We start from the raw sequence: 25785 nt of genomic DNA on the forward strand, positions 1-25785 counted from the left end.
ACTTGTGATTATAATTGAATTACAGTCTATATCCGTGAATAAGTGTTTTGACAAACCTTCATGCTTGCCCTTCAACTACTCCTTCTTTCTTAATCTCTATGTACTCTACTGAAATGTAGTTTCATCATGGGTGATAAACATACATGCTTACATATAGTTTCTATGAATTTCTATAATATCCAAGTAATAACTACCTAAAACCATTGTAGGCTTGCAATTACAATACCATCCTAAATTTAGTGTTTTCTATAGCTTCCTATATAGAGATAGTAATTAGTACTCTTACCCACAGAGCACTATGCTCATTAAACTCTGTTTTCACTAAATGTCTTGGAGTTTAAAGTACCTGAAAGACAAAGATTCAGTGAACCAGTCAGTTTGAAAACCATTTCAGTTGTGTCTAGAATGGTGGCTGAGCTATAATTCATGCTTTCTATACTCCTCAAGGTGTCTTCTCAATTGTCATTTTTACTCCTTACTTATGGATATCAAGCCAGTTTGTAGGTTACTCTTCTCTTTACCTATTTCTTCCTACAAGTAAATGTTTCCCTAGAGGACTGGGCAGTGGCACACTCCATTGGGTATACCCAGTTGAGTGCAAATGTTATCATTCACATACCTGGGGTTAAGTCCCTGATCTCCACCAGCAGGGGGAAGCTCTATGAATGGTCAAGCAGTGCTACAGGAGTCTCTTTCTTTCTCCTTCTTTATTTCCCCCTTATCTCTTGATTTTGCTGTCTCTGTTCATGACAAGTAAATAAAATTTGAAAGTTTGCCTAATTTTTCTAGCTCTCTGTCTAATTCAATAAAATGTAAACTAGTGACACTAACTTTGAGCTAGTACACTAAATCAATTTAATAGCTTTATTTTTAAATGTTAGTTCCAAAATAAGTTTTAATAATAAACTTACATAACTTTATAATCTCTATCCATTTTTTCCATGGTCTCACCTTATGGTTTCCAAGTATTTATACTAAATGGTTTGAAGAAAATACAGCAACTATTGTTTTGTCTAATTTATAATACCCTGAAAATAGATTACAGTGGATATCAGGATGAGCTTTATTTTCTATATTTCTTTCTTGCCAATAAAATGAGTAGATGCATACATGAGAAACTAGGTTCAAATCCCTGGTCTCCACCTGTAGGGGAAAAGGTTCTTGAGAGTGGAGCTGTGCTGCTGACAACTATCTTCCTCTCTTCCTCCCACACCTTGTCTTTATTCTCTCTGCCTCCATCTTAAAAATGTCAAGGAAAAAATTAAAAAGGAGAAAATGCATGTTTAATTATATGCAAGTACCAAGTCCAGGCAATGATACTGGTGGCAGAAAAAGAAAAGGGAGAGAAACAAAGAAATGAATAGGTCCAATAGAGAAAGATAAAAACAGGCTGGGGATATGGATAGACCTGCCCATGCCCATGTCCAGTGGAGAGGCAATTATAGAAGCCAGGCCTTTCACTTTCTGCTCCCCATAAAGAATCTTGGTACAAACTTCCAGAGGGGTAAATGTTAGGGGAAGATGACCAAAAAGCTTTGAACTCTAATTCCTGATGGAATTAGAGTTCAGAGCAGAGAAGAGGAAGAAGAAGGAGGAGGAGGAGGAGGAGGAGGAGAAGGAGGAGGAGAAGGAGGAGGAGGAAGAGGAGGAGGAGAAAAAGAAAGGAAGGTCACTCAGAAATATTAGGTTGCTAGAGTGACTTAGAAAGGAAGCAAAGGTAGGAACATAGAAAAATGAGTAAATATATATAAATATAGATAGATAGTTATAGAAATAATAGTCAATACATATCTGTTATCTTGGGAAAATTAATGCAGTTTCTAATGGGGAGAGTGGGGACATGGAACTCTGGTGGTGGGAAAGGTATGTAACTATACCCCCTTTTTTATTTAACACTTATTTTGTCAATAAGTGTTAAATCAATAATTAAAAATTTTTTTAAAAAGAAATGGGCAGGTTTAATATCCCAGTTGACATTTTGGGTGTATTAGTAGATTTAATCGAAAGTAAAAATGAGAAAATTGACTAATAATCTGAACACTGGTAAAACAATTCTGCAGTTTACAGTTGAGGGAATGAGACACATAACTCTGTTCATGGGAACTGTACAGAATTATGTACCTATTGTCTTACAGTTTAAAAATATAAAACAAGCAGGGACCAGATGGTGGTACACCTGGTTGAGTGCACATGTTACAATGTGCAAGACCCAGGTTTGAGTCCCTGGTCCCCAACTGCAGGGGTGGGGAGGCTTTGTGAGTGGTGAAGTAATGGTGCAGGTGTCTTTCTGTCTCTCTGCCCCTCTCTCTATCAACCACTTCCCTCTCAGTTTCTGGCTGTCTCTATTCAATAAAGATAATATATATACATACATATATATATATATATATATATATATATATATATATATATATATATGTATATATAACAAGATTACATAGGGAAAAATAAAAACAACTCTATTTTGTGAACTTGTATCTAGTTGCTTACTAGTTGCTTGTTTAGCAACTAGTAAGCAAATAAAGCTGTAGTCCGGCTACAGATAGTTATATAGGCTGCTCATGACATTTTTTTAAATGGTTCAAAATTAAAGCTCTGTTTTGTGTGCATTTGTGCAAGTGTGTTTGTAAGAGACGAAAGGACACACACACACACACACACACATACGCACACACACACAGGCACAAATGATATTTCATCTAAGCAAGCATCCATTTGTTACTCACAAATGAGAGAAAATAGCCAGCCCTGAAAATCATCACAAGTAACCTGAAATAACTTCTAAATCACTGGAAATTAACATAAAAATTGATACTTAGATGAAATCTATGTTTACAAACCTTTTAGTCATACTGTATATACTTCTAATATACAACTATACAACTTGTTTGTTTATTGTTTTCTTTTCTTTTTTTTTTTTGAGCAATGCTAGGGAACCAACTCAGGGTCTTATACATATGCTGCACCACTTAGCTGCCTTCCTTGTGTGATTTTTAATCTATATAGAAAGGGAGAGGTAGGAAGGGAGAAAAGAGAGAAACAAAAGCACTGTTTGACCATAAACTGACTTCTTAATGCTATCTGTGGTGCTCTCATGAGATGCTTGGGAGCTCACCCAAAGCTTCACACATGGGAGGCATGCAGTATACTGTTTGGACATCTCCAGGTCCTTTACCAGCAAAACTTATGTGTTTTTGTAATTTGTTTATCCCTTCATATAGATTCTAATATTCATTTTTTATCATATGCCTTCTGTTCAAAGAACATTGTTTTTGGGTGTGTTCTTGGACTGCAGTTCGTTATTGTTATGCTAATTGATTTGAAAAATAGTTGCTTCACTCTTGTTTGGAGGGTTATTTTTTTAATTTGTATTTATAAAATGGAAATACTGACAAAACCATAAGATAAGAGGGGTATAATTCCCACCATGAAACTCCATATCCAATTCCCTCCCCTGATAGCTTTCATATTCTTTATCCCTCTGGGAGCATGGACCCAGGGTCATTATGGGGTACAAAAGGTGGAAAGTCTGGCTTCTGTAATTGCTTCTCCACTGAATATGGATGTTGACAGGTTGATCCATACTCCTAATCTGTCTTTCTTTTTCTCTAGTGGGGCAGGGCTCTGGGGAAGTGGGGCTCCAGGATACACTGGTGGGGTCATCTGCCCAGGGAAGTCATGTTGGCATCATGGTATCATCTGGAACTTGGTGGCTGAAAAACAGTTAATATAGAAAGCCAAACAAATTGTTGACTAATCATGAACCTAAAAGCTGGAATAGTACAGATGAAGAGTTGGGGTCTCTTATTTATTAAATTTTTTATATAGAGGTAGAGAACAAAACTGAAGCTTTCTCCAGTGAGGTTAGGACTGGGTTAGAATCTTTAAAATCTGGGCCTCACACATGGTAAAACAGCATCGGATCCCAGTGAGTTATACCACTGGAGATGGACTGTTCATTCAGTTGGAACTGTTAATATTCCTTGTGTTGTTAAGCTCAATTAAAGTTTAACTTGCGCTATGTACTCATTTCCAGATTTTCAACTTAGTTCTTTTTTATAGTTCTTATTTCTCTGCTAAGCTTATCATTAATTAATTCACTATAATACTATATTTATCATATTTTTAATTCTTTGAACAATTTTATTAGTTATGACATATTATAATGGATTCTAAACCTAGTATCTGAACCCTCTAAAACTGACTGTTGATTTTATGCATGTCGCATTTGCCTGTTTTTTTTAATATATACATTTTGCATATCATACAACTTAAGCTGTAGATATTCTAGATTATTTAAAATTCCTGAGAAGAATGCTGCTTACTGCTTTAGAAGATAGTTAATTTTTTAATCACCTTGAATTTGTTTCATCTTGCTTTTCCATTTTGCTGGATCTCATTTAAGGAAAAGTCCAAGTTATGTCACAAATCCTTTTTAAATCTCCTTTTGCTGGAAGAACTCATGGTCTAAACTCAATCTCCTCTGCAAATCTTGCCAGGGAATGCCTTTCGCCTTTGCTAGTGTTGCTCTAGACTGAACTTTATGATTAGTGATTCTTACTCTTAAGGTTCATCTTTTTTTCTGTCTCTGCTATGGCATCATCGGATTAATAAATAGTATATTCAAAATATGCCTCCAGGCCATACGAGCCTAGAAAACAGGCTTTTAACTTAGCATTTACTGTCAGAGAAAGACAGTAATCATATGATTTCACTCACATGTTGGTATGCAAAGAAAACAAATAAGCTGGTGAACTAAATAATACAATTTGAGATCCTGAGGAGATTTAAACTAATGGATAGTGCTCTTTCTGGGAGCAGTTTCTAACCAAAGTTGTGGGGGCTGGGGTAGGAAAAGGCATCAGAACGTTGGTAGTGGGAGTGGTGGAGATACATACATATATAGAATAGAGACTATATTCCTAAAATTTTATAGTACTACAAACCAATGTTATATCAATAAAGAGCTATATGAAAAAGGAATAATGATAATGATGATAAAGATCTAGGTTTTTTTCTTCTTTTATTTTGGGATTAATGGTTTACAGTACAGTTATTGACACATGGGTTAAATTTCTCATCTCACCATGATACTGTGTCTGCAAAACACTCTCACCCCTAGCCTAGTTCCTTTTCCATCAGCATGCACCAGAACATCCCAAAGATTGCCTCAGCCCCCTCCTTCCTCTACCTCTCCATAATCCTTTGCTTTAGTGCAATACAGCAAATCCAATCCAAGTTCTATTTTCTGTTTCCACTTTCTGTTCTTGTTTTTCACGTTCTGCACATAAGTGAGGTCATTCCATATTCATCCTTCTCTTTCTGGCCTATCTCAATATGATTCCTTCAAGCTCCATTCAAGATGAAGTGAAAACGTTTGACTTCAACATTCTTATTAGTTGAGTAGTATTACATTATGTATATATGATACAACTTTCTTAGACACTCATCTATTGTTGGACACATAGGTTGCTTCCAAGCTTGGGCTATTATGAAATGTGCTTTTATTAACACAGGGACACACATATCTCTTTGGATTGGTATGTTTGTTTCCTTAGGGTTTATCTCAGAAAAAGAATTTCTGGGTCATAGGGTAGATTTATAGCCTTATGAGAGTTCTTCAAACCACTCTTCACAGGGATTGGACCAATTTACATTTCTACCAGCAGTGCAGGAAGGTTCCCTTACTTCCACAACCTCTTATTTTTGGCTTAGTTTGCATTACTCTGATAATCAGTGACTTTGAGCATTTTTTCATATCTGTTGGCCCTTAGGTTCTCCTCTTTGGTGAATATTTTGTCCACAGTCTCTCAGTACTTTTGCATGGGTTAATTTCTTCCCTGAGTTTGGTAAACTCTTTGTATATTGTGGTCATTAGCCTTCTGTCTGATGTATGACATGCAAAACTCTTCTCCCATTTAGTAAAGAGTTTCTCTGTTTGGATAGTGATTCCTTTTTCTATGCAGAAGCTTTCCAATTCACATTCCATTGGTTTACTTTGTTTTTGCTTTTCTTGGATTGTACTTGAGTCATTAAAGACATCTCTAAAACTTAGATCAAAGAGTTCTACCTATGCTTTCTTCTAAATATTTGATGGTTTTTGCCATTGGTCTATTTGGAATTTACATACTGAATTCATTGGTAGCTGTGGCAAATAATCAGAAACAGTCCCTGGTCTTGCGATAGCACGGTATTAAATCAAACACATTTTTCTTGCATATAAACCATTAAACACACCTTTGCCTCTTTGCATGAAGATAAATTTAATTCACCTTTTATTTGTTTATTTATTTATTTGTTTACCTGTTATGTGTCATGTGGAAGCCAGGGTAGTGCTTTTATTTTCTTTATTAGACTTATCACCTAGAAATTAAAAATAATTCTTTAATCATATGGTTGTTTATTGAGTCAGTTAGTTCTAGGATAATGCCTGTAACTCTGAGGTAAGGATTTTGCGTACATATAAAGGGGTGATATTGCAGGACAGTGATGACATGGAAGTCCATGCCTGTAATTAGCAGAAGTAGTGGATGTGATAATTGCTGAACAAATGTTAGTCAATTAAGGAACATCAAGTGCAAACTTGTTTGACACTATTACAGAAATGGCCTTACTAATACTGCTAAAGATACAAACTCAGTATCAGTGGATGACTGATGGAAAAAGACAGTTGTCCTACATAGCAATCTTAAATTGGTCAAAATTAATCAGTTACTGCTTCATAGATATGTATAGTGAAATAAAGTAAGAACATCTTAAATATTGAATCCATTAAAATCATATAATTCATATAATTCACGTATGCATCCTTTCAGCAAATAAATATTTGGTGCTTCCCATCCTAGCTAGCTGGTTACATCCTAGTGCCATGGTGAAGAAAGGGATCCTTGTTTTAAAGAAGTGAAAAAAAAAAAAGCACAGTGTTAGGGAGATCCAACACATGGGTAGCCTGCTACGTGGGTTAGGTTTCATGCAATTTATGATGCATCATTTGGTTTGGGGGAATAAGTTTGGTTGAAGTGTAAAGAAAATGCATTCAAAATGCATATTTTAGTTAATTTCAGTTGGTGTTATGGCATTTGGACAAATAAACTTTTGCTGACAATAAGGTGATATTTCCTGAAGAAATGATAAACAGAAAATATGATGCATATGGGAGTCAGGTGGTAGCGCAGCAGGTTAAGCACACATTGTGAAAGGACCAGCATAAGGATCCCAGTTCAAGCCCCTGTCTCCCCCACCTGCAGGAGAGTTGCTTCATAAGCGGTGAAGCAGGTCTGCAGGTGTCTATCTTTCTCTCTTTCTTTCTGTCTTCCCCTCCTCTCTTGATTTCTGTCTGTCCTATCCAACAATGATGACATCAATAACAACAACAATAACAACTACAATAAAACAACAAGGGCAACAAAAGGGAATAAATAGGTAAATATTTTTTAAAAAAGAAAATATGATGCATAAAAAACAATGTACTACAACTGGGTAGCAGCTCAACTGATAAAGCACTGAGTTTACGTGCTTGAGGTTTTGGCTCAATCCCCAGCACCTCATATACCAGAGTGATGCTTTGAACCTCCCACCCCCAACCCCACAGTGTCTCTTGTGAAACTTTCTCAAAACAAATTTATAAAATAAGTAGAATAAATGAAAAATATGACTAATTTAAAGATTATGACAAGCAACACGTACATACAGATAACTCTTCCATCCATCTTTGTTGCTCTAAAATGCAGGTAATTTCTAGTTTGGAGTCTTTAGACGTGAATGTTAATTCTGGCAAGCAGTGTTGTGAGCTCATCTTTTAAAGAAGTCATTCCATGCCAAAAGGGAAAGGGAAGCACCTCAAACTTTTTCCCATGTAAGCAGCAGTAGAAAGGCTGGCTAAACAATCACTTTGTTAAGTAAACAGGGAATAATCTACATGTCAGTAGATATCTAAGCTTATTTTACCCAAGTTTAGTGGCCTCTTGGCTTCAGTTGATTTCAGTAAGTTTGAGCTAGGCCCATGAACTCCACTGCAAGCCCACTACATGGAAATGAATGAAGGCAGTCCGATTTCCTTTCTTCTGATAACTGCAAAAAATCTGATGGCCTAAATGGACTCTTTATGTTGGACCAGTAACTAAAATATTCAAACATGCAGGATAGCCTTCCAATTTCATGGTTTTTAGATTGTTTGTCTTTCTGGGAATAAGGGGAAGAAACACCAGACTCTCTAAATTTAAAAATATTAGTATATAATGCAATTTTCTGGGTGTGATTTTTCTCTCTTTTTTTTTCTTTTTCAGTTTATTTTTTAAATTTATTTTAGAGGGGCTAATGGGCTTACAGTATGTTTTATAAAATCTAATTTAAAATCAAGAAAGTGGGCCCTGGGTGGAGGCATATGGAATAGAGTGCACACATTAGTATGTGTAAAGAACCAGGTTCAAGCCTCTGGCCCCTATCTATAGAAGGGAAGCTTGCCCATGGTAGAGCAGTACTTCCAATATTTGCCCTCTCTATCTATCCCTTTCTCTGCCTCTCACCTTCTAGCAAGGAAAAAAAAACAAAAAGACCAACAGGAATGAATGGTGGTACAGTACAGGCACTGAGGTCCAGCATAATCCAGTTCACACACACACACACACACACACACACACACACACACACACAATTAAGCTTAATTTTAAAAAGAAAATAAATTTCTTCCTAAATCTGTAGAGTGTGAAATCTGTGAGGAAGAATATTTTGGGTCACTGGCATTATGATACTTAACATTAAATAATGGTTTTGCTTCCTGCAGGGTTTATCTCTCAGCCAGCGGAGTGAACAATTAGAATAAAGTAGTTGAAATTGATCCTTTTCTTTCTCTTGGTTGTGATCCAGATCCCTCTTCATTGTCAAACTTAGCTTTGGATTGTAGGATATTTCATCCCCTGCTCATCCTCTGCATATTACAAACCATGTTTGACCAGCACTATGAAAAGGCAGAGGAGGTTGCTCCATGAGTCCACACATGTGTCCTCATTCCTCATTCCTCAATGATAGCTTCATTAGGAATGTTAATATTTGCAAACATCTGCACAAGGAAAATAATTTTAAAAATAACAAAATAAATAAACAAAAAACTAAGAAACACTCTCCAGGCCCATGACTTTTCACTTAAACACAGCAACCTGCATATATATATATATATTGCAATATATAAATGCAATATATATATATTGCATTTATTTCTACTCCAAGAATTTGAGAAATGTCATAACTGGAAGTCAAATCCATTGCTATTTCCAAGCATGTCCTAACACTGGGAGTTTTGCAGCAGTGACATGAAAAGCAACTATTTGTGCTAATCATGCAAGATGTAACATTCTCAGATTACCAACATTAGGGATGTTTATGGTAACATAGCTGACTATGTAATATCTGTATGAGCACATGTGGATATATATTAGCCTTCCCCAAATTGCAAAATTTCTCTGTAAATTAAGCATAGATAATTTTGCTTAGAAGTATGGTATTTCTGGCAATGTAACATAGTTTATTACCTTTCTCTAAATTGGTTTAAATTTACTTAAGTGCTTGTTCCATACCCCTAATGGTTATGTTAAAGAAGGAAACATCAGGGCATAATCATTTTGCTTACCTAATTTATTTGCAGGTAATTTTCTATTAATTTTTTACTCTCTTATTTCAAAGCAACACATAAAATGATGAAATGTGCAAAAAAAAAATGCTGACATGCATAGAAATGAAAGTATCTAGATGACAATTGAAATCATTACCAATTATGCATGTACTTCCAAAACTTCTGAACTCATCCAGTACTTTAGCGTTTCAATCTGAGTCACAGGTTAAATTTATACGTGAGCCAGCCATGTCTTTGTGAGGAAAGTAGAAACTATGACTAGATCAAGACAAAGCATCTGTTTGTGTTCTTCTAAGAACTCATTTCTGTCGTCTTTTCTATCTTTTGAATATAATTACCAGTTTTTATCAAACACAAACGTTTGGAGTATTGAGTCTTAATTAATATTGGAATTCATCACATTATGGAATTATATCTTTTTTTTTGCATTCATTAATCCTAAAAGAAAACATTGTTGCCTGAGACAAAGTAGAGCACTAGTGGGCAAGATGCCCATTTTACTAAGATCCAGTTTTTAAAGGAAAAGATCTTGCCTAAAGGTGTGGTGAATAAAAGCATGACCACAAAGGCACAACTTTTTTGGAGTTTAAAACCTCAAATACACAGGAGACAAAGTGGATCATCCTATATGACCTAATTTTCTGACCCTGGTTACCTCTTACTGACTTTCCATACTTGTAAATAGAATGCAAAAGTGAGTGAGAACAGAAATCCACCCAATAACTGTTAAAAATGTATCTCTGCAGTAAATCTATGTAGCACTGTGTAATTATAATAACATAAACAAAGCCACTGGAAGGACATTCGCATCAGACCTAATTTCATGCTGAACTATTATAATGCAATTAACAGCCTCATAGTCCTGTTTTAATTAAACTCTGTTGTGAAATATGCAGCATTTGAACCTGTTCTGGCCTGTTTTGGCTACCACTGAATTACCGCCCTGAACTTGTTTTTCTGCTGAAGGATGAATTTCATTTAAGGCTTACTGTGTGCAGGTCTGGCTTTCCACGGATTTTTCTGAGCTTTTGTGCCTCTAGATTAAGCCAGTTCATGCTTCTGCTATGCCCCACATGTGGAGTTTCTGGATTTATCTGTCTCTATAGGTTTATTAACTCTATGGAAGGGAAGGCTAGACCTACCCCTTCAGTTATGAAAGCCCACAGATTGAGCCCAAGTTAAGCACAGTAACTTCTTCTGACCTATCAGTCGATAGAAAGGCCAAGTGAACTCCAGTTTTCCATACATATTACTTAGTCTGTCAAATAGCTCATACATTCTTTGTTAGAAAAATGCAAAAACAATGGCATTTATAGAAAACAACACAGACACACAGAACTCTGGTGGTGGAAACTGTGGAATTTCGACCTGTTAATCTTACAACCTTATTAATCATTATTAAATCACTAATAAACATTTTTAAAAAAGAAAATGCCACAGAAAATCATGTGCCATTTTTGCCTTTTTATCCATTACTTATACTGAGTCAGAGTATATAGGTTGTCTGGTATTTGCTTTAATACACCTTTGTCTTCCTCTGTTTGACTTGCCTTCATAGCCTGAGATAAAACTAAATGGAAAATATCACACATGAACATTTAGCTTGGTCATTAAATATCATAGGTCAGTGTGCTGAGCAGCTTGTTACTCAACAGTTAGTGTTAAAAAAAAATGGAGTTAAAAGTCAAGAGCACAGACAGATAAGGAAGCATGCTCACACATGCAAATTGTCCAGAAATGAGTCAAGGGCACCAGGATACCAAGTAGCGATTTCCTCCTCAGTGCCCACCCTGCTTTATTCTCTTGTCCTTTCTCTTCAGGTTTAATTCCTGTTATAAAATATCCAAAACATCCAAGTCCTTCCTCCTCTTTTTTTTTTTTCCCTCGCCCTACTTTCTTAACCCTAGGGAAGATTTTAAGGAGGTTTCAAAGCTAAGTATCCTTGACTGCTTTAGGCTGTCTTTGGCTTTAAGCCTGAATGCAAAGCAATTACCTGTAGGGTAGGATATGTGTATGGCCAATGGGAGAATGTTTCACATATCAGTAGGTAACTGAGAATATTCTCCTCTGTGTGAAAATTATTCAGGTCCTTAATAGTTTCTAGAAAGGTTTTATGATTACTTTCCTTCCATATCTAAAGAGAGGTAGGTCCTCATAGAGCAATGCAATAATATTTAACATGTCTGGTGTTGACAGACATTTGCTTATCCTAACCATCTTAATTCTGGAAATGACCACAGTTGCTTTAGTATTAGACCTTATGATCCAAAGGAATGGAAGAAAAACATACACGGGTATCTTTCTAGTTAATCTTTAAGTCAAAGAACTTTAAGAACCTTTCATGAGACATTATTGGAAGTATGTGCCTGCAGTGATTAGGGTACTGCCTCTATTTTCCATGACATATTGCACTTTACTCTTTTTGAGATAAGGAAAATGTTTTAAAACTCCCTGCTCAGACAGAGGATAGAATAAAGGGATACCTGGAGCCAGGTGGTGGCGCACCTGTGAGTGTACATGTTACATTGCACAAGGACCTCAATTCAAGCCCCCAGTCCCCACCTGTAGAGGAAAAGCTTCATGAGTGGTGAATGCAGGGATGCAGGTGTCTCTCTGTTTATCTTCCTCTTTATCCTCTTTATCTCCCCTTTCCTCTCAACTTCTGGCTGTCTCTATCAAACAAGAAGATAGATATAGATATAGATATAGATATAGATATAGATATAGATATAGATATAGATATAGATATAGATATAGATATAGATAGGTGGTATAGGTATAGGTATAGGTATAGGTATAGGTATAGGTATAGGTATAGGTATAGGTATAGGTATAGGTATAGGTATAGATATAGATAGGTATAGGTATAGATATAAATAGATATAGATACAGATATAGATACAGATACAGATACAGATATAGAGATATAGATATATGATAAAAAGGGTACTCTGGATTTGGCCATCATGTATGCACTTAACCAAAGGGAATATTTGGCCTCCAGAATCATGTTCAAGCACATTTTCTGTGCAGCTGAACAAAACACTAAGACACAAAATCCATGCAGTACTGAGGCAAGTTAATTAAGCAGAGAATGTGATCATATATATTTATTTCCTTTAGGCAAAAGTGAAGATTAAGAATTTAAGACTTTTTGTTCTCACACATCATGGAAACATCCAACAGCAAGCTAATATAAGAATTCTGTGACAAATCAAAGGACAAACAGCAGTAACAGATTAAAATTAAGATGGAGTCAGCAACAACAGGGGACCAGGAGAGGACTCAGAAAATCCAGAGTAGGAATTGTTCATAAAGATTCATCTTACAAACATGCTGTTTTTCTCCAAACACAAAGGCACAATTAGCTCCATTTGTAAAAAGGACTTGATAGAACTGAATATTCCCCAGTCCCAAAAAAACTTTTCCATCCCATGTGACATACATATGCTAGCATGATAGGTAGAAGAAATGAGTTCAAAGAAATTCAACTATTTAAAAATTCACCAGATATATGGGTCAATCTTAGTCTTTTCTAGAGAATAGCTGTAGAAATGGTTATTCCACAACTAACTGGTTACAGTACTTCCTGGCTGAACATTTTTTACCATCAGGGTAATTAGAAGTTCATGGGGGTTAGGAGACAGATCAACTTAAGTCTGAATGAGAGAACTGTCAGGTTATTACTTGGGGTAAGGGAGCCCCAATGTACACAGTAGTGTTATCTGAGAACATCGTTAAGGAGACATGAGAAGCAGACCAAAGAAAATGGAAATGTCTGCCTAATTACATATAGCATTCTGGAAGATGTGGTTCTAGACCCATATCCAAGGGGGCTACTTTACCCATCAGCCTCTGACTAAGGAGGTACCAGACACTGTTCTGTTCTGTTTGAACATGACTGTGACACTTCTAGGTTTAATCAGGTTGCAAGAAACCAGTGATCAAGGGTAAGATATCTATCTACTCTTATTTCTGCTTTCAAATTCACTAGAAGTAAGTGATGCCTGTGGCAAGAGGCAAATATGAACTGGGAGAAAGATGACTGATCATCATATGACATAACATCACATGACTGTATACTTGGACCAGCTACTTACCATTTATAAGAGCCACTGTGTTTGCTATATAAACAGTATGATAACACCAACTTGAGAAAGCTACCATATTACATAGACCATCTGCATATGTAAATACATGTCTATGTGAGCATTCAGCATCCAGAATCATCAAGCAACAGCCCTGTGTGGTGTGCTAACACAAAAATGTTAGGGCCAGTCAAAAATGAAGGCAAATTTCTCTCAAGTTTCAGGCAGAAGTAAGCAATTATTTCTCCTAAAAATAGAGATAGTGAAAAAGAAGAAATGCACATGAACGATGTTAAAAATATGCCCTGCCGAGCTGACTGGCCAGATACCCAAGAGTACTCACTCTTTGAAGAATCTATGTCCAAATCAAAAGCCATTCAGATACATGCACATATCTTCAGAGTCCCCAATGCATGCATTCAAGTCCAGGTAGGCAATGGCCTGTTTTCTCTTGCATTTTCAAACTGGAAAAGCTTCCACCCACCAAAGGTCCTTGTCTGTCTCTCCTGTGCTCCTGACACTTAGAGGACGAGTGGGAGCTAGGGCTTTCCAGGATATGCCATGCTTGTTCCCATTTCTTTTCTTTTCTTTTCTTTTCTTTCCATTCGCTTTGTCTGGTGTTTCACCTTTCACATCCAGAGGCTGGAAGACATCCCTGAGTAGGCTGATTCTAACAGAGAGAAGATAAGACATTTGTAATACCTGGCCTGGAACTGTGTGCACAGGTGGGAGGAGACCTTTGTTCTGACTCTGCTCCTTGAGAATTAACACACACCTCCTGAAGAATCAGGACATGTGGTGTTGCCTGAAATGCTAACAGGCTGACATACAAATCACTAATAAATCACAGAGTTTTATTAGTCTCCCATAATTGCTGCTGCAATTTGGGCATAGCATAGTGAAATCCTCCTTTGGAAACATCCAATTTAGATCTGTTCTGCCTGCTCTCCCATCACTTCAGCGTAATCCCTGGTCATCAATATCTCCTGCTTGGTGTCCCCTTTGAGGTGATTTTCTTTTTCACTCACAGTTCACAGCAAGTGAGCAACCGAATTCTGACTAGATGCTATTGATTTTTATGTTTCTCAGGAAATAAATCACTGACTGTCTCCAAGTCAAACTTCCCTAAACACAGGGCATCCTTGGGCTGGGGAGACAGCATAATGATTATTCAAGAGACTTTGGTGCCTGAGGCTCTGAGGTCCCAGGTTCAGTCTCTAGCACCATCATAAACCAAAGCTTGGCAGTGCTTCGGTGTCTCTCATGAAAATAAAACATTTTAAAAACAAAATAAATAAACCAAGGATCTTTTTAACTGCTTTTGGTGAGATGATCTCTCCTCGAATCCTTCTGGTACCTTTCACTTCAAAGCCTACAAAATCTTCTCTTAATTTTTAATTACATTAAAATATTTGGGCACTCTCCCACAGCTTCAAAGAAAGAAGCTTTTACTTCTCATCTGTCTACAAGGGCCGCAAAGCACTATTCCTTTGGTCTAAGAACACTTTTCGACAAAGTGAAACCCCAGTAAAGTTGAGATTATGAGACCAACTCAAGCCTTGTATCCCTGCTCAGGGTCATTCTATGTGCTCACCATGTTGTTTTCAGTTAAATGTGCATAAAACATACTCTCCTTGCTAGATTGTTCTTCCCTGAGGCACTATTTTACCCCCTCAACAACCTAAACCATACTGGATTGTAGGAAAAGTCATGATGCATTTTTGCACAGAAAAGCAAAGAAAAAATACCTCATGACTTTTCTGCCAACTCAATAGAATGCATCAAGGGCAAACTTTTATTTATTTATTTATTTATTTATTTATTTATTTACAAAAAGGAGACACTGATAAAACCATAGGATAAGAGAGGTACAACTCCACACAACTTCCACCACCAGAACTCAGTATCCCATCCCCTCCCTTGATAGCTTTCCTATTCTTTAATCCTCTGGGAGTATTTTGTTCTTAACTGCTCCAGATCTTCTCTCTCTTTCACATCAATGCAGGGCTCTTAACCATTTCTTCACCTGTCTATTCAGATTTTAATCATGCCTTTTTATTTTCAAAGAAAAAGTCATAAGTTAGGTTCTTGGGAATTCATTGTCAATGATATACATGGTAAATAGTAAAAAGGCAGAAACTTATTTCATACTATCCATTCTTAATGTATTTTCCACAGTAGGAATTAACTTCTGAGCATATATTTGCAAAAAAAAAAAAAAAAAAATCCTGCAACGTCACAGAAATGTTTTCCACCTCAGAAAAAAAAAAAAAAAACAGCAAGGAAAGAAATTCATTGAATAATTTCCTCTAATCTGCCGATATAAAACTTGGAAATTTAAGAAATCATTTGTACATCTAAGTGTTTCTAGAAAAAAGAACACTTGGAGTTAAGAGAGTTTTCTCAGCTTTGAACAAAATTAACAATTGTAGGTTTAACCTTATCATCAACATTTTAAACAAGCAATAGAACAGCGTCCCTTCACCTGATTCATAATTAATTTAGTGGTAATGAAGTCCTCACACGGTGCATTATATTAAAGAATGGAATCATTACCTGAGAAAACCTACCTGAAATAAAGTCCAGTAAATTCATGAGGTGGGGCTGCCAGCAAGGAAAACCTGTAGGGGGAAAATTTTCTGTCCTGTGCATTTCAGTAAAATGTCCTCCTTGATATATCTTCAGGTTTAGTGATGCTAGTCTTTGCACTTTGCACGGTACAAACAAGGAAAAGAAGTGCAGAGATTTTCTTTACATAGAAAAGCACCAACACCCATTCATAAAACCATCCGTAAGCATTTTTTTTTTTTAATCAACACTGTCATTGTCACACTCTGCTGATCATCCTACTTTGGCTTAATCTAGGAGCCAATTACAGCTTCATCTGTGTAGAATTAACTTTATGGAGCACACACCGGGGATTTGTCTGTCTTCACTATTTAGATATATGTCATAAAAATATGCATGGAATGGAGTGCAGCCTCTGCAGATGGCAGGGACTCTCAGATTTATTGTAAAATCATTTAAAATCGGTTATGTTCTTACCAGAAGTTAATTAATTTTTTTTTCTGCTTCTTTTCTGGGGCTGGGGGGCTGGGGGTGGGCTTTGTGTCTCACTAGGTGGCAGTGTATGATTATATCTGGAAAAGCCATGGCGTTGAGTCCAGTGCCTCCTGTTGTGACCTCGAACATCAGAATGCAATTTTTATTCCTGCACTTAGTCCAGGAGATGTTACTTCTCATGTATCTGTATACACCATTTACCCCAGTGGATTCCAAGAACTGTACCGCCATTTTCTCAGACTGCCCAGTGGGGCTATTGTTGAGGTATGTATATATAAAACTATTCTCATGCAAATTCTATGTATACTGTAGTGGGTAGATGATACATATGTGTGCATGTATGCATGCACTTAAGCTGGATTTCAAAATTCTTCAGAATTACTTTGTAAACTTCATTGCAACTATTTTATAGCTAATGTCAATTAAACAGTTAAGGGTAATTTAACAACTATTTTATTTTAATTCCATAACGTCTTCAATATCTATCACTAGAGATAAGATTCATTATTCTTGTTGAGCAAAATATCACTTTTGTATATAGCTGCCAGGTGGAGGAGGACAAATCAAGTAAAATACTTTGGGTTTCTACCTGTGATAACTTTGATGAGGCTGCATTTGTTAGCATAAGAGGGTTGACGATAAAGAGTTGTTAGGGCCAAGGAAGATTTCAAAGTCTCATGGCAGTGGACAAATCTTTGTTTAAATGATCTCACACACAAAATGAAGGAGATGGTGGCATTTCTATTTCTATTTTTTTTCCATGAGAAAAATAGTAGAGAAAATTCTCCATCTTCAATTTTTTAAAGAAACTTTTAAAGTAACATTTGTCAAATATCTTAAAGTAATTTTTATTCCTAAAAAAAAAAATATTCAGCCAAACTGAATTTTAACCCCCTTCAAAAAATAAAAACAAACAAACAAAAACACCCTCTCAGATTATGCTACTTTCTCAGCAATCAAATGTTGTGCATGCTTCAGTACCATTGAGTCACAAAGTTGAAAAGAGGGTCACTTCCCATTATAGCATAGAAAAGGAAAATAGAAAAGAAGAAAAATTCAAATTTTTTTATCACATGTGTTTTCCTGGTCACACTGGCATGCAACAAAATTAACTAGTGTACAATTTACAGAATATGGACATTTCTATTCCCAGTGTATGTTCCTTTCAGTTTTCAATCATGGTTTGTGTTATGAAAGTTGACAAAAATTTCATTTGGATATAGTACTGAAGAAATTTCAAATTGTTTTGAATTCAGTCTTGGGAAGGGCACCTGTCTTTATCAGTCTCCAGCACCTGAACACATGAGTTGGTTACATAAACTCGTTTCAGAAAATCTCAGGTATACTAGACAATGTCCTTATCGAATCAACCCTTCTCTCTTCCTTGCTGAGAGTGATGCAAAAGGGCCAAAGGGAATTGTGTGCATTACAACAAAGAATAGCAGGTAACAGGTTTTGATTGTGATTCTTTGGTGTCTTGGGTTACTATGAGAACTTTTGCCTAGATTTCCAAAACTCTTGTTCTAGAAATATTTCAGGGAAAAATATCCCACAGTTTATTCGTTTTTTCTATTTAAAATTTGATAGACCTGCATTTCAATGTGGGGATGCTATACAGGCCAGTATTCCAGAATTTCTATCTTTGTTGCACACCATAATGTGCTTCATAGAAATTGAGCAAGAGGGGAGCCCTGTTTAAGGAACCAGTTCCTTGGCCTCTCTTTCTTCATTTGTTCCAGAACCTTGGCTTAGTCATTTTCCATTACTCGGTTACATGTGTATCTATAAAACTGGGTTATGAATGCTTGTACTGCCTGCCTCCTAGGAATTTGAAGCAGATTAATGAGATAAATTTTACAAATACTTTTCTCTCCTTCTCCCTCTCCCTCTCCCTCTCCCTCTCTCTCTCTCTCTCTCTCGTCTCTCACTCTTTAAAGGTTAATAAAGATTACAAGATGTTGTGAATAACACAATTAAATTCACTCAATTTGTAAACACTTTTTCAGTATGAACAACAGCAATATGCTGAAAGTAAAGCAAACTCCCTTCTGGAAGGACATCGTTATGGAACAATAGGAATTCTTGTCCCATTTCACTCTTGTTATCTTGATATGATGCCACAATGGTGTAAATATGGCTTGTGCTCAACTGGGAGTCCAGTAAATTCCAAACCTATTTTCCCTTTTGTAGGTCCCAGAAAATGCATGGGTTCCTATTGCTCTTGTACCTGTTTATTTTCTCATGCTGTACAGAACTTGTTCTCTGTGCCATAAAATTCCATTCTGAATCAGTCTATCTTTTTTGCAGAATCTCTAAGACAAGTGCTATTCATTGTCCTTTCTGAAGTGTTTTTTAGAGTCAGACTGTATTTTAGGAGTACAGTAATGTAATCCCAGTACCAAAACAACTTGAAAACTAGGCAGGTTTTCCTTTAGTCATCTGTTTAGTTGGCTATTCAACTATCCTTCCTTAGATCTTTCTTAAACCCTAATGATAACTTCAAAGACTATTGTCAACATTTTTGGCTATAAAACCTAGAATTGGAAAAGTTTTGAGACTGGGTTTTCACAACCTCAGTAAGAAGTGAAATTCAGGTATTATCTTTCCAAAGCTGTAAAGAAACCCGAAGGAATTGCACGTAGATAACATACTTTCTGGATTAAAGAAACATACATTAAACTTTAAACTTGTGACTTATGAAACAGTAACTGATTGCATGAAATCTTTCTTACACCCTTGTGTCTGTGCACTCGGTGCTTGGTTGAGGTTCAGGAAAATGTATTCAGCTGCACTAAATTTCTGATGACCAAACCATGCTGCGTGTTGGAAATAGGCATAATGAGATCTTTCAGTCACATATACAAATGGAATAATATGTATTTAGGGACTGAGATTCATCTAGAGAAATTTAAAAGATCCCTGCCACACTTTGACTGTGAATTTTGATCTGAAAAGTAACTAACAGTAGTGTCTAGGTCTAGATTACAAAGACATTTGCATGTGTCATCAACCATGAACCAAAAATAGCTGAATTTATTTTATTTTTCTGCCTCCAGGGTTATTGCTGGGGCTCAGTGCCAACACTATGAATCCACTGCCCCTGTGGCCATATTTTTCTTTTTTTTTGGATAGGACAGAGAAAAACTGAGAGGTAGGGAAGAGAGAAGATAGAGTAGAAGAGAGAAAGACACCTACAGACTAGCTTCACCACTTGTGAAGCAACCCTCCTGGAGGTGGACCTGAAGATCAAACTGGGATCCTCGTGTGGGTCCCTTGAGCTTTGTGTTATGTGCGCTTAACTTGTTGCACCACCGCCGTGTCCCCGAAATTTTGTATTATTATTATAATCTGAACGCTGTTCTGAAAGGTTTTATAGTGATTTCAAAATAGGGTATCTAGATTTCTAAGCTTCTTTCTACTTACTATAGCTATAACTGATGACAACAGACTTCTGAAACTATACTTTTGCATTAAATACAGGACCTATATTAAACATTTTTCTCAAAAAAATTCTAGCAATTTGTGTTTGAAACAAATGACTCCCAAAGTTATTTTTGTGGAAACCATACTTTCATAATAGAAAGAATTTTTTTTCCTCCACAAAGGAGTCACTGCTTGGGTCGACATTTTCTGATAGAGAGAAAATAGCAGAGGGAGAGAGGAAAGGACAGCTCAATAATGAAGCTACCCCCAGTAAAGTGGTGGCAGGGATCAATCCTGGGTCACACACATGACAAAGTAGGCGCCACACCTGTTGAACTATTTTGCTAGCTCCAAAGAGAACAATTTCTGCAGTTTAAAGTTCACTGGCCTGAAAGCTATATCATAAAATGTTTATTCCTATGGGATTGTATACATCATTTTTCCATTCAGACCTGTAACACAAGATGACATAGCTCCTACTATTCTATACAGTTTGCTTAAAAAAAAAAAATCTATCAGACTGGAGAGACCTCATTACAGAGCACCAGATTTGCATGCTCAAGGAACAAGATAATTGAGAAGTTCCAAGTTCAACATCTAGCTCTGCTATTTGCCAGAGCTGAGTGGTGTTCAGATCTTGCTTTCTCAGTTTTGATCACTAATACAAATAAATACATTCTCTCTCTCTCTCTCTCTCTCCTTGGTCAGGGGGATAATGGCTTATCAAGCCATTCTTTCCCCCCCTTTTGTTGCCCTTGTTGTTGTTGTAGTTATTATTATTACCATTATTGATGTTGTTCATTGTTGGATAGGACAGAGAGAAATGGAGAGAGGAGGGGAAGACAGAGAGGGGGAGAGAAAGATAGATACCTGCAGACCTGCTTCACCACCTATGAAGCAACTCCCCTGCAGGTGGGGAGCTGGGGGCTCGAACCGGGATCCTTACAAGGGTCCTCGCGCTTTGCACCATGTGCACTTAACCCACTGCACCACCGCCCAACCCCCCAAGCCATTCTTTACTTCCCTTGTCAGTCTGTAGGTTCTGCAGAAACAGGCTTTGTCTCTATTCAAGAGGCATGGAGATATTTTTGTAAGTACAAAGTTACTCTAAAGTTTTTCATGCTACAAAACCCAGAAACCAGGCAAGATGAGTGCAGATTCATCAAGTTACAAATAAGCTTCCTGATCCCAGGGTATCCTTTGCAATTAACAAAGTCCTTGGAGCATTAGTTGGGGCGGAATGGGAAAAGAGCTTTTTGTCATTAGAGGCAATGTCACCTGGTGGTCTGAGCAGAGGAGAGGGAGTCAGGAACTGGGCGTCTGCGGACTGGGGGAGGCCCTGCTGTGGGCCCTAGGCAGCTAGGGCCTCTGGAGAATGCTCACCTACTTTGAATCTCCCATCTGAAGGGCTCCTTACCCAAGGCCAGGATTCACAGCAGGGAATCCGGTTCCTGTCTGCAAATGAGAAGATGAAGATTCGCCTAAGTAACTGATTAACCAATTAGTGGTTGTTAAGTGTTCTGCTGATAGAAAACAGCAGGGGCAGAAAGGCGGACAGGAACAGCAGAGCACACTGTTATTATTAGATGATATTACTTGACTCTGGACTTTCCTTATGCTTCTGGGAGGGAGCCAGTGAGGGGTGCAGAGAGCAGGTGGAGAGATGGACATCACCTGCACTGTCTACTAGAGGGAGAATGGCAGGACTGCCTAGGTCTCAAAGGAGGTTTGAATAAATATGTGTATGTGTATGTGGTAGGGAGCTACATTTTGTCCTTGAATCACCAAATTACAGAAAAATCAAAACACAAGTAACTCTAAGGTTTCATCTTTAACTCTTCTATTTTAACAATATTCTGAATAGATTATTCTGGTTTACTTGGTAACCCTCGTATTCATCTTCTATAAGGGCCAATCTTCATTCTCCAGGGTGTGTGTGTGTCTGTTTTAGAGAGATTATATATGGAGAAGAAATCAGTAAGAACAAAACAGAGAAGTTGTGATCTGTAGAACATATTTATTAAGCACATATATATTGTGATAGCTCACATTTTTCATGTTTAAGTTGACAGAGTCAGAGAAATATTGATAAGAAGGGAGTGATGGCAGAGAGACCCCTAGCATTTCTCCATGTGGGTGGCTGGGGGCCTTGAAACTGCGACTTTGTGTTGGGGATAGTGCGGTCTACTGGGTGGACCACTGTTCAGCTCCCAAAGTTCTTATTTCAAAGCAAAATCCCTCCATTCAGTTTTTCCTTTGCTTGAACCTACTTGCACACAAAACCATTCTTTATGCTTTTGTACAAGCCTTTAGACTAAACCTACAGAAAACATTAAAATTTACTTTGGAAATGAAAAAAAAATGTGCTTTCACTCCCCCAGGTTTGAGCACTTTACATTTTGTGTAGAAAGCCTACATAAAAGATCTATTGAACACATTTGATTACGTGTCATTATAAATTTATTCACTTAACTAAACTGGCAATAGTACTAGGGCTTTGCATAAAACATTGCTAAGATATCAAGAACAATAGTATCTGTAATTTCTGATTTTCAAATTCAAACGTGATACTTATAAGGTCCACTGATTTTTTTTTTTTTTTTTTGATCCTATGATGTTTTTGTGTATCTTCCTTTCATGGAGAATGATTGAGGATTTTAATAGATTAGAGGAGTATCATTTTGTTGTATCTCAAACTTAGACACAGCTATAAGCTATATATTTAAAAAATTAACCAAGTTGCAAGGAAGAATTCAATTGTGAGGCAAGTATTTGACTAGAATAGTATCAATTTGACTTTTTTTTTTCATAGTACCATAAAAATCTCAAATAGATATATGCACTAATCATTTAAATATACATGTGAAATATGTATCTTCTTGTAAAACTACTTGACAGAGTGATTGTGCACATGTGTATGTATAAGATAAATAATTTTATTTGTCTGTAATAATTAGGTCAGTCTGACTTGCTATAAAATATCTTTTTTTTTTAACTGAACTAGATGATTTGGACCACATGCTTCAGTTATTCATTATATATGCACATATATTGGTAGCTATGTTATTTGTAAACTGTAAGAAACATAGTTGTCTTCTTAACACATAATATTTTAAAATAAATATAGCAGATTTCAAGGGTGCTTTCAGGGAATGTAGTTATTGACTTTTAAAAAATTATTTCAATAATTATGTCAAGAATAAGAATCTTATCTTTCAGGGATTAAATGAATTTTAGTGTAAGTGCATATGATCTCCATATCAAATCACACATAATTGTTTTGGCTCTATTTGTTGTGGACTGAGATGTTCTGGTCTAATTTTTTAAAATACTGAATTTCTTCATGCTTTATCTTCTGTGCTCAGAATTTGAAACAATTATTCCTTAGCCTTACATTCTATTTGTGTGCATAAATAAAAGAATGATGAGTACATGCATTTTTAATAAAGGTTACACATTAAAATAAATTTCAGAAACTTAGATTTTCTTTAACTTTTCAAATAATTATAACTTACAGACACTACAGATACAGTTTATTATCCTATTAACTTATCAAATCAAAGTAACATAAAATAGATTTGAAAAAAATCCAAAATTCAAAATAAAAAATACTTGAGAAGTTATATTAAATGTAAAAAATATATTTTAAAAAGTCTCAACATACCAACTAAAATATGTTACTAAATATCTAAAATAATCATTACAATGATGGTGAACTAAATCTTTCATACATAGCAGATAAAGATTAAATGCTTTGCTTTAATTTTAGTCCATTTATTTTTACTTCTATATTTTTTTCTTTCTCTCACTGAATTGTTTTTTTTAAAACTACATCTTGAAGATCTATATTCTACATGGGATAAATATTTTAAGCTTCTATTAACATAAAATTAGCAAAACTTTGAATTATAAAATTATTTTAAATTCAAGAATTCAAAAAACATTGCTTGAAACAACCACTTTTCAGGATATATCATGATATTATTAGTCTGTGATTTTTATTTTGAGTCTAGTTGGCAATACTGTTAAGTGCTTATCTAAATTGAAGGCTATTCACACGCAAATTAAGTAAAGCTAGAGGGCTCTGAACTCCCAATTCCATCAGGACCCTGAGAGAGAAGAGGAAAAGAGGAGAGGCTTTTGGAAGTAGTAATAGATGTGGGCGGGTGTGACTTGGAAGAGAGGGAAGAGAGGTCAGAACTGTAGGGGAAAAAAATCAGCAAATATATATAAATATAGACAGATAATTATAAAAATAATAGTCAACCTATATCTGCATCCTTGGGAGAACTACTGCAGCTTCCAATGAAGAGGACAGGGACACAGAACTCCAGTGGTGGGAACGGTGCAGAATTATATTCCCATTATTTTATAATCTTGTAATTCAATACTGTCACTAATAAAATGAAAAAAATAAAACTAAATAAATAAATCTGTTTCTGCACCACTTCTACCACAAACAATAAGTAACCAATGGTATGATTGCTGGCTAATAAGGAATGATAGTTGAAAAATAAAAGTCTCTTCCAAAAAAAATTCTGAAATTATTTTGCTTATATTTAAATGCAGAGAAGTTGTAAAAATATTTTGGTGCATTTTATAGTTATGCTGACATTATTCTAAAAACTGTCTACAAATGTAATGCTTTATTCTAAGAATCCACAAACATAGAAGTCCTAGTTGTAAAAATATTTTGGTGCATTTTATAGTCATGCTGACATTAATCCAAACACTGTCTACAAATGTAATGCTTTATTCGAAGAATCGACGAACATAGAAGTCCTAGTTTCCTTCTTTTTAACTTACAAATCCCCCCCCATTACCTGAAACTCATTTAGCGATAATACAGTGAAATAATTCAAAAGCCAGTACTTCAGGGTAGTTATTCGCACATATCTATATCCTATAAATTACTTTAATATCACATTTTATAACACACTGAAAATAAATCATGTAAGTTTATCTCATATGCACAATCACACATGGTTTGCTGAATGGCACTTAGAAGGAGTGAAACAGTAACAGGGGCTTATTTTCTGAAACACCCTAGACACTAATGCTAAATTACAACGTAGAAACATCCAGCATTTTTACCTTTATGAGAGAAGGCTTTTTACATATTTAACATAATTCCAGGGAAAATAAACTGGAATTATGTATAAAGATATGTATACTGTAACCCAAAGCCATTTATATTCCCCTGTAGAATACTTACAATGATTTTTATTGCCATTTTGTGTCATTTTTAAGGGATATAAAATACGGCTAGTAAACAAACTAGATTTTAGATTTAAGTTGACAGCTACCCCTTCAGAAGCAATATTCAGATATTTAATCTTAAGAACATTGAATATTTTACAACTAAGTATAGTGTACATTTGTGAAAATGAGCTAAGTGTGTACTCTGGATTATCATATCCTCAACTTTGTGATGAACACGATCACCAACCCCCAAAGTCAGCATCCCCCAAATTCTAGGGTGAGCCCAACACTCATCTTATTTACCTACTGAAGGAAAGTAATGCCAAGGCATTGCCATATTCCAAGTTCAAAATCCTCTCTTTACAAGGTTGGCGATTCGCT

General features: G+C 36.1%; 1 protein-coding gene and 1 long non-coding RNA gene across 2 annotated transcripts in view; one reads left to right on the forward strand and one right to left on the reverse strand.

Moving 5' to 3' along the window:
* LOC132538265 (uncharacterized) overlaps positions 1–14305 on the reverse strand; it is a 35487-nt gene extending 21182 nt beyond the window's left edge. The window contains exons 1-2 of the long non-coding RNA XR_009549665.1: positions 14060–14305; positions 12191–12300 (exon numbers count right to left, since the gene is read on the reverse strand). This is a non-coding gene — a long non-coding RNA (uncharacterized LOC132538265). The remainder of the gene's footprint in view (positions 1–12190; positions 12301–14059) is intronic.
* Positions 1–17191, forward strand: part of LOC103114577 (uncharacterized) — a 267524-nt gene extending 250333 nt beyond the window's left edge. The window contains exons 18-19 of the mRNA XM_060190787.1: positions 16837–17043; positions 17156–17191. Coding sequence (XP_060046770.1) covers positions 16837–17043; positions 17156–17191 — 243 coding nt within the window. The remainder of the gene's footprint in view (positions 1–16836; positions 17044–17155) is intronic.
* Positions 17192–25785: the final 8594 nt, after the last annotated feature.

Source organism: Erinaceus europaeus, chromosome 4 (assembly GCF_950295315.1).
Source record: "Erinaceus europaeus chromosome 4, mEriEur2.1, whole genome shotgun sequence".
Taxonomy (NCBI): domain Eukaryota; kingdom Metazoa; phylum Chordata; class Mammalia; order Eulipotyphla; family Erinaceidae; genus Erinaceus; species Erinaceus europaeus.